Source organism: Liolophura sinensis, chromosome 12, assembly GCF_032854445.1.
Source record: "Liolophura sinensis isolate JHLJ2023 chromosome 12, CUHK_Ljap_v2, whole genome shotgun sequence".
NCBI classification, from domain to species: domain Eukaryota; kingdom Metazoa; phylum Mollusca; class Polyplacophora; order Chitonida; family Chitonidae; genus Liolophura; species Liolophura sinensis.
In genome coordinates, this window is record NC_088306.1 from 122364 (window position 1) to 141838 (window position 19475).

The 19475-nt window shown below is 41.6% G+C and overlaps 1 protein-coding gene across 2 annotated transcripts; it reads left to right on the forward strand.

Moving 5' to 3' along the window:
- The first annotated feature begins 293 nt into the window (after positions 1-293).
- Positions 294-19161, forward strand: LOC135479202 (UDP-glucuronic acid decarboxylase 1-like). Of its 2 annotated transcripts, none has more exons than XM_064758994.1 (12): positions 294-362; positions 1756-1798; positions 2389-2460; positions 3933-3990; positions 5414-5594; positions 5836-5940; positions 7095-7154; positions 8247-8368; positions 9943-10062; positions 12844-13006; positions 13349-13455; positions 18780-19161. In XM_064758994.1, the coding sequence occupies exons 1-12, from the start codon at positions 347-349 to the stop codon at positions 18882-18884; spliced, it is 1152 nt and encodes a 383-aa protein (XP_064615064.1). In that variant the 5' UTR covers positions 294-346; the 3' UTR covers positions 18885-19161. The 2 variants fall into 2 exon arrangements, with proteins under 2 accessions (XP_064615064.1, XP_064615063.1); XM_064758993.1 differs by having other exon boundaries at positions 300-516.
- The last annotated feature ends 314 nt before the right edge of the window (positions 19162-19475 follow it).

Below are 19475 nucleotides of genomic sequence, written 5' to 3' on the forward strand. Positions count from 1 at the left end.
TCCGATTGGATCAAGCAAATTTGCGGTCAACCCTTTCAAAATTGCAAATGATAGGTGTTGCAGAGACGAAAATGGACTTTTTTTTATAAATTTAAATTGATCCTCTTTTGAACGTAAATTTCACTTTACTTTCAAATAATTACCTATAAAAATTATTTTTATACAGAAGTATATATCGGATACATTCTTTTCTTAGCATGTAGGTTGAATGCGTTTTCCTTGCAGTGAGTAACCGGTCTTAGCTCAAATTCGCTCTTCATATACCGCAACTTTCGTTTACCTTCACTGTCAGTGATAAGTGCGGCATGACTTTGATGGGATCAAACGATAAGGAGATCAAAGGCTGATGAAACCAAAACACAGTATGCATTGTCAAATCTCAGTGTAGTAGAAGGCCTGCGACAAATTGCGGATAGGACAGGGGTTCGATTGATACAGGAATGAGACTGAGACTTTCTTCACGATCAAAGATGAAGACTTTTTTGATGTTATGTGCTTTGACTATTATGGTTGTAGGTGAGCCAACATAGAAACAAAACAAAGCTGTGTCGGTAGTTGTAAAGCTGGGGTTGCTTTACATGCATCGCGTGAAGAAGGCATGAAGTGAGTTTATTGAACAATCCGCTTTTCTCAATAAACTTCTGTGAAGCGGATGAAAGACAAACAGTAGGCAACCTCGGCGTTACAGTTAGAGCAATCTTTTTTTCTTAGCCAGTTACATATACGCTGTAGGCCTATTGCTGCCGTCCACTGTGGGCAGTCATATAGCCAGCAGCTGTGGAAATGGGCAGAAAATATTTCTTTTGTACCCAGCTCTTTTAGGCCTTGTCTGAGATTGCTCTGATGTTAGGTTTGGCAAAATTTTGTTCAGCCAAAGATAGCCCCAAACCAACGTCAGAGCGCGCTCAATTTAAAAACCTGATGCAGTTACCTGCCCTTGTCATGTATCTCGAGACTGTTAGAACACCCTTTGGAATCTCGGGCCCACGCAGCCTAGGAAATAACCCATTGACGTTGTGCTTGTGATACATCGACAGACAAAAAGATAAGGAGCGCAAGTGCCTGCAAACTTCAGGACATGGAGGCGTATGTGATTGGTACTTTTTGTCTCAAATGCTGTGACAAACTGCCAGGGCAACTGCATCAAGTCTTTAAATGGAGTGCTCTCGGAAGTTGGTTTGGGCTATCCTTGGCTGGACAAAATTTTGCCAAACCTAACATCAGAGCAATCTTGGATTATTATAAACTTAGCGGCAATGGATGCACACGTAAGCTGAAATGATTTTTTTATCTATCCTGCGGCTGTGGATTTAGGTGTACGTATACATATGCAGAACTGGTTGATCATTAAATGTGTCATATTAATAGATGGTTTTAGGAACCTGGTAAACCCCTTAGTTCGTCTATCTGTCAGTTCATCAAGAAGCAGGTTTTCATACACTATTTTTTCATAGTTGTGTGCTGCATTAATCTTGTACATGGCATATCCGGGACAAGTTACATATTGAGCTCTAGACCAATTCATTGATAAAAATTTGTTACTGTATTTCTCCTGTTTTGAACAATTTTTTTTTTTACAGTTTTCCAGACTTTTTTTTTCAAAAAGCCAGGCCATTCAGTAATGAAGCTTGATACATGGTGCCTTCTGTGGGCTCACATATGGACATAGCTACTGCTCTCACAGCTCATTCAGGTAGCAGAAGCAGTACATGTACTCACTAAATTATCGCTTTTCGTATCGTGGTTTGTTTGCAGTGGTGTATGGGACATTTCTAGCTGGGGACAAGGAGGCAAACAGGTTGGTGGAAAACAGAATGTTAAACTAATCTTCAGTAAATAACACTTAACGCACTGTACATTTAACATCCGAAAGTTTTTTTTTCCCTCTGTATTCATGTGTATTATATTTTGTTAAGAAAATGTACCACAGTCTGGCTACCAATAAATAGCTGCTCCTGTTGCACTCCTCCCTCCGTGAATCATGGCCTCTACCAAGATACGCCCACCTTCACAGACCTAGAGCCTCACGCTTCTTGGGACCTGCTTGCTCATGCCACCAGGTGAAGGATTTACTGTGTGGGTCACACCAGGATTTGAAGTCTGCTGCTAATATAAACACAGGTAGCTGCTCCTGTTGCACTCCTCCCTCCATGCAGGTAATTAAGCACTGGAGAACCTGCTCCTGGTTCATATATGTACACAGTAGTGGTGAATCATGGCCACGTGGTCAAAGTGTCAGACACAAGGGGTGACACAAGGGATGTTCAGACCCAGCCTTAGACCTGGAATTCTCAACATTTTATGATGATTAAACATGATTGGAACATTAACGTTGAGCTTGTTGGTGTCTGGTATTGTCTATTAACATTGAGGTATTTTTGGTTTCAGACACATACGAGAAGAAATGCTCCGAAATGATATAGAAAATCTCAAGCAGCGGGTAAAAGATTTGGAAAGCAGGTATTGTATTACAGGGTTGTCTCAGTAATCTGAATGTACACATAAACACTTGGGGTATGCCTCTGAATGTACACATAAATACTTGGGATATGCCTCTGAATGTACACATACATATTGGAGTACGCCTCTGAATGTACATGTAAATACTTTGGGTACGACTCTGAATGTACACATGAACACTAGGGGTTCTCCTCTAAATGTACACATAAATACTTTGGGTACGCCTCTGAATGTACACATAAATACAACAAATACATGTGCACCTTAACACCTTGTCTTGTAGGGTGTTATTTTTTGTGCTAGCACTTCTATGTCTGGTGTGAAATAAGTTTATTTAAACACAAGAGTGTTGGACGAACTACATGTGCGGGCAGCCATAACCTAACACAGAAGCAGTTTTACCTGGGCCAGTATGAAACACATTTCCCGGGTGAAAACATGTCAGTATGCATGGGTATATGCATATATGTTTTAGTGCTGCCACATGTGGACTGGACAACCAGTACTAGTGACATCTGTACAACCTACACTGGCGACATCTGAGCAACCTATACTAGTGGCATCTGTATAACCTACACTAGTGACATCTGTGCAACCTATACTAGTGACATCTGTACAATCTATACTAGTGACATCTGTGCAACCTATACAAGTGACATCTGTACAACCTATACTAGTGACATCTGTGCAACCTATACTAGTGACATCTGTACAACATATACTAGTGACATCTGTACAACCTGTACTAGTGACATCTGTACAACCTATACTAGTGACATCTGTACAACCTATAATAGTGACATCTGTACAACATATACTAGTGACATCTGTACAACCTGTACTAGTGCCTTCTGTACAACCGATACTAGTGACATATGTACAACCTATAATAGTGACATCTATACAGCCTGTATTACAAAGTCACTCTTGTTGTTGATCAATGCACATATAGGATCTCCATAAACCGACATCTTGTCAATTTGACATTTTCTCACGGTGTCAGGCATGGTCGTTTTACACAAGTTTTACTGTATTAAATTACATGTCTGTAAATTTTGGCCTGCTTTATTTTGGGGCAATGTAGAAGAATGCCGTGGAATTGTTAAATAAAAACCAAAATAATGGAGGTACATTTAATGTGATAATTGTCCAGAATTAACTGTGGAGCGAAATAATCCAACATATATTTTTATTCAGTCATCTAAATGTAAATAAATGTTGTCAACATTACAAAAAAATAAACAAAACTCTTTCGTGAAGTATTTGTCGTTGATAAAATGTCATGGTTATATTCTGCTTACACTTTGAAGGGAGTGAAATAGAAGCACTTTCTTGCCTGGGGCCCTCTGCCCTTCATCAGGCAGCTCTGACCCTGTCTGGTTTTTTGACATCCCTACATGTAAGCCTGTAGATTTCATGTCAGGATATGCTAAAGCTGCCAGAGTTCATGTGATGTTTCATTGTCTTTCCAGGAAAAAAGTCTACCCTGAAGTCAAGTTTCTGACATATAAAGACAGGAAGAGGATATTGGTAAATAATGTAGTTGTCACTATCCCTCTACCAGCATTGACTGTAGGGGGGCCATAGGTTTGCACCCTCAGTGTCTGTTAATCTGTCGTTCTGTCAGTTGTGTACTGTATTCAGTTGGATCGTCACTGCTTCAGCATGACAAATTACACGTCAACCTTGAGTGCCTGGTGTTTACACTGACACAGGATGTGTCCAGTACGTCGTGACGGACAGTGGTTTACTCTGGTCATCATGCTGTGTTTACACTGACACAGGATGTGTCAGGTACGTCATGATGGACAGTGGTTTACTCTGGTCATCATGCTGTGTTTACACTGACACGGGATGTGTCCAGTACGTCATGACGGACAGTGGTTTACTCTGGTCATCATGCTGTGTTTACACTGACACAGGATGTGTCCAGTACGTCGTGGCGGACAGTGGTTTACTCTGGTCATCATGCTGTGTTTACACTGACACAGGATGTGTCCAGTACGTCATGACGGACAGTGGTTTACTCTGGTCATCATGCTGTGTTTACACTGACATGGGATGTGTCCAGTATGTCATGATGGACAGTGGTTTACTCTGGTCATCATGCTGTGTTTACACTGACACGGGATGTGTCCAGTACGTCATGACGGACAGTGGTTTACTCTGGTCATCATGCTGTGTTTACACTGACACAGGATGTGTCCAGTACGTCATGACGGACAGTGGTTTACTCTGGTCATCATGCTGTGTTTACACTGACATGGGATGTGTCCAGTATGTCATGATGGACAGTGGTTTACTCTGGTCATCATGCTGTGTTTACACTGACACGGGATGTGTCCAGTACGTCATGACGGACAGTGGTTTACTCTGGTCATCATGCTGTGTTTACACTGACACAGGATGTGTCCAGTACGTCATGACGGACAGTGGTTTACTCTGGTCATCATGCTGTGTTTACACTGACATGGGATGTGTCCAGTACGTCATGATGTACAGTGGTTTACTCTGGTCATCATGCTGTGTTTACACTGACACAGGATGTGTCCAGTACATCATGATGTACAGTGTTTTACTCTGGTCATCATGCTGTGTTTACACTGACACGGAATGTGTCCAGTACGTCATGACGGATAGTGTTTTACTCTGGTCATCATGCTGTGTTTACACTGACACGGGATGTGTCCAGTACGTCATGACAGACAGAGGTTTACACTGGTCACCATGCTGTGTTTACACTGACATGGGATGTGTCAGGTACGTCATGACGGACAGTGGTTTACTCTGGTCATCATGCTGTGTTTACACTGACATGGGATGTGTCAGGTACGTCATGACGGACAGTGGTTTACTGGTCATTATGACTGTTGCAAACACAATCACGTGGCAACACAGCTTTATCATGCACATCTCCCATTGTCTGTTGACAATAAAACTGTTGTTGTTGCAGATAACTGGAGGTGCTGGCTTCGTGGGGTCTCACCTCGTGGACAAACTCATGAAAGATGGCCACGAGGTGACAGTGGTTGACAATTTCTTCACGGGTCGAAAACGAAATGTGGAACACTGGATGGGTCATCACAACTTTGAGATTTTAAACCATGATGTTGTGAATCCGCTCTATATTGAGGGTAATAGAATTTTTCTTCTTGCTCGTGATGACATAATTATCATGTCTTATGTGTCGTGAAAAGTGTGTTTGATATAAATTGGTATTTGCTTTCTATGCATTAACTGATTCTTTATATCATTGTTCAAAAACCAGCTTGATGTATGCTTAAATCTCTCGGGATACAAATTCTCTGTATGAGCCTGTTTGCTTCAGTGGTTTTTTTGTAAGTTTGACTCTTGGTTTGAACTTTGTTCTTCCAGTTAATGAGATCTATCACTTAGCTTCCCCGGCCTCACCCCCACACTATATGTACAACCCCCTGAAGACAATAAAAACCAACACCCTGGGGACTATCAACATGCTGGGTAAGCCGTCTTTGTACTCCTGTAAGATAAGGCCTGTAAGGTTCCCCGCCTAGTGCGGTGAGGACTGGGTGACAGTAAGTAGGCGATGATGTTCGTGTGGCCTTTTGCGCCAGCTAATGTTAGTTGAAGCCCATCTGTCTTCTGTTTTCTTTTTGTTTCCATTTGCGTGATCCATTCTTGTCGGATCATGTGTTGATGCCACAAAAATCCAGCCCTCAACCTGGAAACCCGATAACACAAACTTAATATAGCTACATGTAAATTTCTTTTACATTATTTAATGTTTAACAAAAGCATGGAGCCCTCAACCTGGAAACCCCATGACACAATCTTAATATAACTACATGTAAATTTCTTTTACATTATTTAATGTTTAACAAAAGCATGGAGCCCTCAACCTGGAAACCCCATAACACAATCTTAATATAACTACATGTAAATTTCTTTTACATTATTTAATGTTTATCAAAAGCATGGAGCCCTCAACCTGGAACCCCATAACACAATCTTAATATAACTACATGTAAATTTCTTTTACATTATTTAATGTTTAACAAAAGCATGGAGCCCTCAACCTGGAAACCCGATAACACAATCTTAATATAACTACATGTAAATTTCTTTTGCATTATTTAATGTTTAACAAAAGCATGGAGCCCTCAACCTGGAAACATGATAACACAAACTTAATATAACTACATGTAAATTTCTTTTACATTATTTAATGTTTAACCTAAGCATGGAGGCCTCAATCTGGAAACCCGATAACACAAACTTAATATAACTACATGTAAATTTCTTTTACATTGTTTAATGTTTAACAAAAGCATGGAGCCCTCAACCTGGAAACATGATAACACAAACTTAATATACCTACATGTAAATTTCTTTTACATTATTTAATGTTTAACCTAAGCATGGAGGCCTCAATCTGGAAACCCGATAACACAAACTTAATATAACTACATGTAAATTTCTTTTACATTATTTAATGTTTAACAAAAGCATGGAGCCCTCAACCTGGAAACCCGATAACACAAATTTAATATAACTACATGTAAATTTCTTTTACATTGTTTAATGTTTAACAAAAGCATGGAGCCCTCAACCTGGAAACCTGATAACCAAACATTTCTTCATCACTTGTTTTATAGGTTTAGCCAAAAGAGTGCGGGCAAAGTTTTTACTGGCGTCTACATCAGAGGTGTACGGAGGTAAGATGAGAAATATATCCAGTTTGTTGATTGCATATTATTGAATTAATCAAAAGATAAAAAGAAATTATATCTTATTTGTATGAAATCATGGCCTCCTTTTTTCCAGATGATGTGATCCTGCTTTTCTACTTTAAACTCTTTATATGGCATTCAAGATGAATTAAATCAGGGGATGAAGTAAACCATTCTGTACTTCAAAGATGACAAAAACATTACAAAAATATTAAAACTTATAGTGGCAGAAGAAGTCCATCCAGTTAACCAGCTGTTATTCAGTCTTTGAATTTGACTGACATATCACTTCATTTTTTTGGTGGGGAATATTTATTTGCTAGGACACACAGGGTTACGGTTCAATCCCAGACTAGGAAAGGCAAAATGCAGATTTGCCTCACCCCATCTCTGTTTTTGGTGACACTTGTATGGCTGTTTGTATAGCCGAGCATTTGTTGAAAACCGCAAATCCTCCACCAAAATGGTGTGCAAACTTATAGGTGACGCATGGGAAAGTTCTTCTGTAATTTGCCAAAGGTCAGTGGTTTATACTAAGCATTTTGATTTCCTCCATCTGTAACACTGACTAACACCACTTTAGTCACAAATTCTGAGAATGGCACGAAACAACAGCAAATGAATAAATAAAAAAAATATGACTAGAGTGATACATGTATTTCACTTATAAATGTAATTGCAGTGAGGGATCAGTGTCACAAAGCCGTGTGCAACATTTTTATAGTATATTTGTCGTACGTTGTTTTGTATCACTATTACCATATATATGTCCTATATGTGCAATTATTGTACATCTTTGTGAAACTGGACCCAGATGTATGGCTTGAGGTACCGAACCACGTACCTGACAAACCTTTTAACGTAAACCCCAGCTCGACCAGCAGAGGTGGTATTTGGATAAATGAATTAATTGGTCAGAGATGCCTCATCCCTGAGACATTTTTGCTTTTATGTACAGTGAGGGTTTCTGCTGTCATGACTGTGTCTCTGCCCTGCTCCAATCGTGGCTTATCTGTGGCTGTGTATCCTCTCAAATAACTTGTACAATAACTCAGTGAAAACACTGTCTGGCTACAGATCCAGAGGAGCATCCTCAGACGGAGGAGTACTGGGGCAACGTAAACCCGATTGGGCCGCGGGCGTGTTACGACGAGGGAAAGAGGGTTGCGGAGACCATCACCTACTCTTACGCTAAACAGGTACAGGTAGTCATCTGAAAGCTGGTCTGTCAGACTGGTGACACTGTCAAGGAATCAGGTAGTCATCTGAAAGCTGCTCTGTTAGATTGATAACACTCTCAGGGAAACAGGTAGTCATGTGAAAGCTGGTCTGTCAGACTGCTGACAATGTCAGGGAAACAGGTAGTCATCTGAAAGCTGGTCTGTCAGACTGGTGACACTGTCAAGGAATCAGGTAGTCATCTGAAAGCTGGTCTGTTAGATTGGTGACAGTGTCAGGGAAACAGGAATCAGGTAGTCATCTGAAAGCTGGTCTGTCAGAATGGTGACAGTGTCAGGGAAACAGGTAATCATCTGAAAGGTGGTCTGTCAGAATGGTGACAGTGTCAGGGAAACAGGTAATCGTCTGAAAGCTGGTCTGTCAGAATGGTGACACTGTCAGGGAAAGCAGGTAGTCATCTGAAAGCTGGTCTGTCAGAATGGTGACAGTGTCAGGGAAACAGGTAGTCATCTGAAAGCTGGTCTGTCAGAATGGAGACAGTGTCAGGGAAACAGGTAATCGTCCGAAAGCTGGTCTGTCAGAATGGTGACAGTGTCAGGGAAACAGGTAGTCATCTGAAAGCTGGTTTGTCAGAATGGTGACAGTGTCAGGGAAACAGGTAGTCATCTGAAAACTGGTCTGTCAGAATGGTGACATTGTCAGGGAAACAGGTAGTCATCTGAAAGCTGGTCTGTTAGATTGGTAACAATGCCAGGGAAACAGGTAGTCATCTGAAAGCTGGTCTGTCAGACTGGTGACAGTGTCAGGGAAACAGGTAGTCATCTGAAAGTTGGTCTGTTAGATTGGAAACAATGCTAGGGGAACACGTAGTCATCTAAAAGCTGGTCTGTCATAATGGTGACATTGTCAGGGAAACACGTAGTCATCTGAAAGCTGGTCTGTCAGATTGGTAACAATGCCGGGGAAACGGGTAGTCGTCTGAAAGCTGGTCTGTCAGACTGGTGACAATACCAGGGATAACACTCTATTTCTGTCATGCACAAACCTAACTATGCCTCTTACTGCCAGAAAGGTTGTCCAGCCAGTAGAGTTGAAGAGGCACTGGTCCGATCAGTCTGTGGTTTAATCAACGTTTCAATCAGTTAGCACTGTTAAACTGTTCTTGTATTTACATGTACAAATACAATACCATACACAAATTATGGCCCTTACTAATTCCCATATATTTGTTAGAAAATTAATCATACAATAGCCTCATCATATTTTAATTTTTTTAACTGAAGGTGCTGTATTCAGGAGGACAAGTAGATCTCAAAGGACCCTGATTCTATTGACCTGTGACATTTTGGACTTTGACCCCTGCTTTGGGTTACAAATTTATTTCAAGTCGTAGTGAAATGAGTCTCATAATCAGCTACAGACCATATTTTCCTAACTGGAGGATTCTATATTGGAATGCTTACACATGTAGATGGGTAAGTGTGATTCTGGCATAAGTAACCTCTAAAATTCAGCCCTCACTGGGCTCATGAGTGTTCCTTCCACAACAACCAAGTATTTAAATATCAGAGTTTGAAAACTGTTGTGCTTTCAGGACCATGTACCAGTCCGAGTGGCCCGCATATTTAACACCTTTGGTCCCAGAATGCACATGAATGATGGAAGAGTGGTCAGCAACTTTATCCTTCAGGCACTTCAGAATGAAACCATTACGGTAAGTGTGTGTATTATCTCTGCACTACAAGAGCTCATGAGATGAGGCACACATGGTGCGGCAATCCTGACCATGTGACACACATGGTGCGGCAATCCTGTCCATGAGGCACACAAAGTGGGGGAATCCTGACAATGTGGCACACAAAGCGGGGGAACCCTCACCATGTGGCATACAAAGTGGGGGAATCCTGACCATGTGGCACACAAAGTGGGGGGGAACCCTGACCATGTGACACACATGGTGCGGCAATCCTGACCATGTGACACACATGGTGCGGCAATCCTGACCATGTGACACACATGGTGCGGCAATCCTGACCATGTGACACACATGGTGCGGCAATCCTGTCCATGAGGCACACAAAGTGGGGGAATCCTGACAATGTGGCACACAAAGTGGGGGAACCCTCACCGTGTGGCATACAAAGTGGGGGAATCCTGACCATGTGGCACACAAAGTGGGGGGGAACCCTGACCATGTGACACACAAAGTGGGGGAATCCTGACCATGTGGCACACAAAGTGGGGGAATCCTCACCATGTGGCATACAAAGTGGGGGAATCCTCACCATGTGGCATACAAAGTGGGGGAATCCTGACCATGAGGCACAGAAAGTGGGGGAATCCTCACCATGTGGCATACAAAGTGGGGGAATCCTGACCATGTGGCACACATGGTGCGGCAATCCTGACTACGTGGAACACTTGGTGTGGCAATCCTGACCATGAGGCACACAAAGTGGGGGAATCCTCACCATGTGGCACACAAAGTGGGGGGGAACCCTGACCATGTGACACACATGGTGCGGCAATCCTGACTACGTGGAACACTTGGTGTGGCAATCCTGACCATGAGGCACACAAAGTGGGGGAATCCTCACCATGTGGCACACAAAGTGGGGGAATCCTGACCATGTGGCACACAAAGTGGGGGAATCCTGACAATGTGGCACACAAAGTGGGGTAATCCTGACCATGTGGCACACAAAGTGGGGGGGGGGACCCTGACCATGAGGCACACAAAGTGGGGCAATCCTGACCATGTGGCACACAAAGTGGGGGAATCCTGACAATGTGGCACACAAAGTGGGGAAACCCTCACCATGTGGCATACAAAGTGGGGGAATCCTGACCATGAGGCACACAAAGTGGGGCAATCCTGACCATGTGGCACACAAAGTGGGGGAATCCTGACCATTAGGCACACAAAGTGGGGAAACCCTGACCATGTGGCACACAAGGGGTGAGAATCCTGACCATGAGGCACACAAAGTGGGGGAAATCCTGACCATGAGGTACACAAGGGGCGAGAATCCTGACCATGTAGCATACAAAGTGGGGGAATCCTGACAATGTGGCACACAAAGTGTGAGAATCCTGACCATGTGGTACACAAAATGGGGGAATCCTGACCATTAGGCACACAAAGTGGGGAAACCCTGACCATGTGGCACACAAGGGGCGAGAATCCTGACCATGAGGCACACAAAGTGTGAGAATCCTGACCATGTGGTACACAAAGTGGGGGAATCCTGACCATGTGGCATACAAAGTGGGTGAATCCTGACAATGTGGCACACAAAGTGGGGGAAATCCTGACCATGTGGCACACAAGGGGCGAGAATCCTGACCATGAGGCACACAAAGTGTGAGAATCCTGACCATGTGGTACACAAAGTGGGGGAATCCTGACCATGTGGCATACAAAGTGGGTGAATCCTGACAATGTGGCACACAAAGTTGGGGAATCCTGACCATGTGGCACACAAAGTGTGAGAATCCTGACCATGTGGTACACAAAGTGGGGGAATCCTGACCATGTGGCATACAAAGTGGGTGAATCCTGACAATGTGGCACACAAAGTGGGGGAAATCCTGACCATGAGGTACACAAAAGTGGGGGAATCCTGACCATGAGGTACACAAAGTTGGGGAATCCTGTCCATGAGGCACACAAAGTGGGGGAAATCCTGACAATGTGGCACACGAAGTGGGGGAATCCTGACCATGAGGCACACAAGGGGCGAGAATCCTGACCATGAGGCACACAAAGTAGGGGAATCCTGACCATGAGGCACACAAGGGTCGAGAATCCTGACCATGTGGCACACAAGGGGCAAGAATCCTGACCATGTGGCAGACGAAGTGGGGGAATCCTGACCATGTGGCACACAAAGTGGGGAAACCCTGACCATGTGGCACACAAAGTTGGGGAACCCTGACCATTAGGCACACAAAGTGGGGGAATCCTGACCATTAGGCACACAAAGTGGGGGAACACTGACCATGTGGCACACAGTGGGGGAACCCTGACGATTAGGCACACAAAGTTGGGGGGAACCCTGACCATGTGGCACACAAAGTGGGGAAATCCTATCCATGAGGCACACAAAGTGGGGCAATCCTGTCCATGAGGCACACAAGGTGCGAGAGTCCTGACCATGTGACACACAAAGTGGGGGAATCCTGACCATGTGGCACACAAAGTCGGGGAATCCTGTCTATGGGGCACACAAGGGGGCGGGAATCCTGACCATGAGGCACACAAAGTGCAGGAATCCTGACCATGGGGCATTGGTTTCCTTTGCTAGTAAATCCCACAGCCAGTGAAAAATGATTGACCACAGAGTTAAACAATAATCACAACTTGTAGATAAATAGATCTTCTAGCACTTCTTCCATGAGACTTGATGTTGAAGTAAAATAAACTGTTTCTTTCATTAAATTTTCTATATACCTGCTCTAGATATGCTGATACTGTGTTGGTTTATGTTTCCAGATTTATGGGCAGGGAGACCAGACTCGCTCCTTTCAGTACGTCACTGATCTTGTGGAGGGCTTGGTGAAGTTAATGGAGTCAAACTACACCGGGCCGGTCAACATTGGCAACCCTGAGGAGTACACTATTAAAGCGTTTGCCTACAAAATACGACATTTGATTGGTAAGTTATGTGGCGTAATTGATGAAGACATATTCTTCCGTACGGCGTAAACATTATGCAGATAAGTTTGGTTTCATTTATTGTACCGTTTTGTAGACACCTTTTGAATGGAGTTTTGAAGATTTTTGAGCACTTTTTTCGTTGGGCTCAGCAACTGTTGACAGTACCTTTTGATTGAATTTACTGAGTGTGTGTGTTAAATTTATGACTGAGTTTAGGAATAATTTGTGGACACATGTTTGGCTGGGTAGCTAGTCTAGATATCATGTTAACTAAGTCTTTTTGACAGTTTGTGGATATAGCAAAATTTTTCCAAATTTTTACTTTATTATTTTCTTGTAGGCTCAAGTCGAAGCAAAATAACACATTTACCAGCTGTGCAGGATGACCCAAAGAAAAGGAAACCTGACATAACAAAGGCAAAGAAATACCTCAACTGGCAACCTCAGGTGAGTTTCTGCTAAAACAATACCTCAGCTGGCAACCTCAGGTTAGTTTCTGCTAAATCAAAACCTCAACTGGCAACCTCAGGTGAGTTTCTGATTAAACAATACCTCAACTGGCAACCTCAGATGAGTTTCTGCTAAAACAATACCTCAACTGGCATCTTCTGGTGAGTTTCTGATTAAACAATACAGCTGGCCAGCTCAGGTGAGTTTCTGATTAAACAATACCTCAACTGGCAACCTATGGTGAGTTTCTGATTAAACAATACCTCAACTGGCAACCTCAGGGGAGTTTCTGCTAAAACAATACCTCAACTGGCAACTTCGAGTGAGTTTCTGATTAAACAATACAACTGGCAACCTCAGGTGAGTTTCTAATTAAACAGTACCTTAACTGGCCACCTCAGGTGAGTTTCTTCTAAAACAATACCCGAACTGGCAACTTTGGTTGAGGTTCTGATTAAACAGTACCTCAACTGGCCACCTTAGGTGAGTTTCTGTTAAAACAATACCTCAACTGGCAACCTCAGTTGAGATTGTGATTAAACCATACCTCAACTCACAACCTCAGGTGAGGCCCTGAGTTAAGAATACCTCAGCTAGCATCCTAAGGTAAGTTTCTGATTAAACAATACCTCAAATGGCAACCTCAGGCAAGGTTCTGCCAAAACCATACCTCAACTGCCAACCTCTGGTGAGTTTCTACTAAAACAATACCTCAACTGCCAACCTCAAGCAAGGTTCTGCTAAAACCATACCTCAACTGCCAACCTCCAGTGAGATTCTGATTAAGCAATGCCTCAGCTGGCAACCTCAGTTGAGTTTCTGCTAAAATAATGCCTCAGCTGGCAACCTCATGTGAGTTTCTGCTAAAACAATACCTCAACTAGCAACCCCTGGTGAATCTTGGACAAAGAATCCCTCAGTCTGAATATGTGGCCTCCACTGTTCTCAGTGGTTATTGACTACTCAAGTGATCTTATATGAAGTTATGTGGCTTGTCTTCCTTCAACTTGGCATAGTCCACATCTGGAGCTTGCCGTGTCACTGCAGATGGCTTGTCTTCCATCAACTTGGGATAGTCCACATCTGGAGCTTGCTGTGTCACTGGAGATGGCTTTCCGTCAGCTTCGCATAGTCCACATCTGGAGCTTCCTGTGTCCTTGGAGATGGCTTGTCTTCCATCAGCTTGGGATAGTCCACATCTGAAGCTTGCTGTGTCACTGGAGATGGCTTGTCTTCCATCAGCTTGGGATAGTCCACATCTGGAGCTTGCTGTGTCACTGGAGATGGCTTGTCTTCCATCAACTTGGGATAGTCCACATCTGGAGCTTGCTGTGTTACTGGAGATGGCTTGTCTTCCATCAACTTGGGATAGTCCACATCTGGAGCTTGCTGTGTTACTGGAGATGGCTTGTCTTCCATCAACTTGGCATAGTCCACATCTGGAGCTTGCCGTGTCACTGCAGATGGCTTGTCTTCCATCAACTTGGGATATTACACATCTGGAGCTTGCTGTGTCACTGGAGATGGCTTGTCTTCCAATAACTTGGCATAGTCCACATCTGGAGCTTGCTGTGTCACTGGAGATGGCTTGTCTTCCATCAACTTGGCATAGTCCACATCTGGAGCTTGCTGTGTCACTGGAGATGGCTTGTCTTCCATCAACTTGGCATAGTCCACATCTGGAGCTTGCTGTGTCACTGGAGATGGCTTGTCTTCCATCAACTTGGCATAGTCCACATCTGGAGCTTGCTGTGTCCCTGGAGATGGCTTGTCTTCCATCAACTTGGCATAGTCCACGTCTGGAGCTTGCTGTGTCACTGGAGATGGCTTGTCTTCCATCAACTTGGCATAGTCCACATCTGGAGATTGCTGTGTCACTGGAGATGGCTTGTCTTCCATCAGCTTGGGATAGTCCACATCTGAAGCTTGCTGTGTCCCTGGAGATGGCTTGTCTTCCATCAACTTGGCATAGTCCACATCTGGAGTTTGCTGTGTCACAGGAGATGGCTTGTCTTCCATCAACTTGGCATAGTCCACATCTGGAGCTTGCTGTGTCCCTGGAGATGGCTTGTCTTCCTACAGCTTGACATAGTGCACATCTGGAGCTTGCTGTGTCACTGGAGATGGCTTGTCTTCCAACAGCTTGACATAGTGCACATCTGGAGCTTGCTGTGTCACTGGAGATGGCTTGTCTTCCATCGACTTGGCATAGTCCACATCTGGAGCTTGCTGTGTCACTGGAGATGGCTTGTCTTCCATCAGCTTGGCATAGTCCACATCTGGAGCTTGCTGTGTCACTGGAGATGGCTTGTCTTCCATCAGCTTTGCATAGTCCACATCTGGAGCTTGCTGTGTCCCTGGAGATGGCTTTCCATCAACTTGGCATGGTACACATCTGGAGCTTGCTGTGTCACTGGAGATGGCTTATGTTCCACGAGAGCTTCTGCTGCAATTTTTTGTCATGTATTATGATATTTAACCCCTCAGATTATCATTTACCTAACCTCTCAGATTATGATATTTAACCCCTCAGATGATCATATATTTAACCTCTCAGATTGCGATATTTAACCCCTCAGAAGATCATATATTTAACCTCTCAGATTGCGATATTTAACCCCTCAGATGATCATATATTTAACCTCTCAGATTGCGATATTTAATCCCTCAGACTGTCATATATTTAATCCCTCAGATTATGATATTTAACCCCTCAGATGATCATATATTTAACCTCTCAGATTATGATATTTAATCCCTCAGATTATGTTATTTAACTTCTGAAACTGTCGTATATTTAATCCCTCAGACTGTCATATATTTAACCTCTTAGATTGCGATATTTAATCCCTCAGATTATGTTATTTAACTTCTGAAACTGTCGTATATTTAATCCCTCAGACTGTCGTATATTTAACCTCTCAGATTGCGATATTTAATCCCTCAGACTGTCATATATTTAATCCCTCAGATTGCGATATTTAATCCCTCAGATTATGTTATTTAACTCCTGAAACTGTCGTATATTTAATCCCTCAGACTGTCATATATTTAATCCCTCAGATTATGTTATTTAACTTCTGAAACTGTCGTATATTTAACCTCTCAGATTGCGATATTTAATCCCTCAGATTATGTGATTTAACTTCTGAAACTGTTGTATATTTAATCCCTCAGATTATGTGATTTAACTTCTGAAACTGTCGTATATTTAATCCTTCAGATTATGTGATTTAACTTCTGAAACTGTCGTATATTTAATCCTTCAGATTATGTGATTTAACTTCTGAAACTGTCGTATATTTAATCCTTCAGATTATGTGATTTAACTTCTGAAACTGTCGTATATTTAACCTCTCAGATTGCGATATTTAATCCCTCAGACTGTCATATATTTAATTCCTCAGATTATGTTATTTAACTTCTGAAACTGTCGTATATTTAACCTCTCAGATTGCGATATTTAATCCCTCAGACTGTCATATATTTAATCCCTCAGATTATGTTATTTAACTTCTGAAACTGTCATATATTTAATCCCTCAGATTATGTTATTTAACTTCTGAAACTGTCGTATATTTAATTCCTCAGATTATGTTATTTAACTTCTGAAACTGTCGTATATTTAATCCCTCAGAGAATGTTATTTAACTTCTGAAACTGTCGTATATTTAACCTCTCAGATTGCGATATTTAATCCCTCAGACTGTCATATATTTAATCCCTCAGATTATGTTATTTAACTTCTGAAACTGTCGTATATTTAACCTCTCAGATTGCGATATTTAATCCCTCAGACTGTCATATATTTAATCCCTCAGATTATGTTATTTAACTCCTGAAACTGTCGTATATTTAACCTCTCAGATTGCGATATTTAATCCCTCAGATTATGTTATTTAACTTCTGAAACTGTCATATATTTAATCCCTCAGATTATGTTATTTAACTTCTGAAACTGTTGTATATTTAATTCCTCAGATTATGTTATTTAACTTCTGAAACTGTCGTATATTTAATCCCTCAGAGAATGTTATTTAACTTCTGAAACTGTCGTATATTTAACCTCTCAGATTGCGATATTTAATCCCTCAGACTGTCATATATTTAATCCCTCACATTATGTTATTTAACTTCTGAAACTGTCGTATATTTAACCTCTCAGATTGCGATATTTAATCCCTCAGACTGTCATATATTTAATCCCTCAGATTATGTTATTTAACTTCTGAAACTGTCATATATTTAATCCCTCAGATTATGTTATTTAACTTCTGAAACTGTCGTATATTTAATCCCTCAGATTATGTTATTTAACTTCTGAAACTGTTGTATATTTAATCCTTAGATTATGTTATTTAACTTCTGAAACTGTCGTATATTTAATCCCTCAGATTATGTTATTTAACTTCTGAAACTGTCGTATATTTAATCCCTCAGATTATGTTATTTAACTTCTGAAACTGTCGTATATTTAATTCCTCAGATCATCAGATACTTAACCCCTCAGATTGTCACATAATTAATCCCTCTTTTTGTCATATATTTAACCCCTTGGATAATAACATTGAATCCCTCAGATTGTCATATTCAATCCCTCAGATTATCATATATTTAACCCCTCAGATTATCATATATATAACCCCTTGGATTATAACATTTAATCCCTCAGATTATCATTTTTAATCCAGGTTATTACAGATGGAGACATTGTTGACATTTTTATTTATTGACAAAATCGTTCACCAAGTCACTCCGTAATCTGACTTTAGACAACCAGCAAATATTAATAGAGAAATCTCATATTTCATTGGTTGAGATGGACCAATATATAAACTACCAAAGTTGGATTGGTTAGTGCAGATAAAGGATTGTACTTGAACTCATTGCTAGTTGAAAATGCGGTCAAACTGGGGATACAATGTCCTTGTAACTCCTTGTAATCAAACATATGCACAGCAAGCATGAGTATGATAAAGGGACTGATTCCTGTACAGTCTGTAGGTTTACAGTCTGTAGGTGTTCAGTCTGTAGGTGTACAGTCTGCAGGTGTTCGGTATGCAGGTGTACAGTCTGTAGGTGTTCACTCTGTAGGTGTACAGTCTGTATTTGTTCGGTCTGCAGGTGTACAGCCTGTAGGTGTTCAGTCTGCAGGTGTACGGTCTGCAGGTGTTCAGTCTGTAGGCGTACAGTCTGTAGGTGTACAGTCTGCAGGTGTTCGGTCTGTAGGTGCACAGCCTGTAGGTGTACAGTTGATTAACTCTAGTTAATATTTATACATAAAGAACTCCACATTAATTGGTACCATTATTTTTTTACAGGTTCCTATGATGGTGGGGATAAACAAGACCATAGAATATTTCAGAAATGAAATTTCCAAATCTCATAAAAGCGAACACAACATACCTTCCCCAGACCTGAGGTGATTTGTATGATTCATCCAGTCATTCCATTGTCTACTCTGTCCTTACTTCAGTTTTAATTGGATGTTTTCTTTACATGCCTCCCAAGTTTGTACATGTAGCTGTGACCTAGTCAGTGTAATAGAAGTTTTTATGCTTAAAAAATTTGCTGTTATATATTGGGTTTTGTTTTTAAGGCACAGCTTATAGATAGCTTTGCATTGTGTTTTTTTTTATATAATGTGTACTGATACATATTGTAAATATTGTGGAAGATAAAAGTGTTTGGTTACTGATGATTGGAGGACAACGTCTTATATGTTGCAGTACAAAATGATGTTGCCATTTTCAAAGCATCAGTTTTTGCAAAATGGTGAAATTTTTACAGCATTTTCTTTGCCATTAGATTGAACCTTCTATAAATTCATATTTGCCAGAGTACTTAAAAGGGAAGTGAAAAAACTCTAGAGAATATCAAATATATCAAAATACGTTATACTACAAAAAAAACTCTGGACAGAGATGAGAAATTTATTATAGCTGCCATAGAATACATGTGCAATGTACATGTATGCTAATGATTATCTAACCCAGTCACAATGCTAGTGATGATGA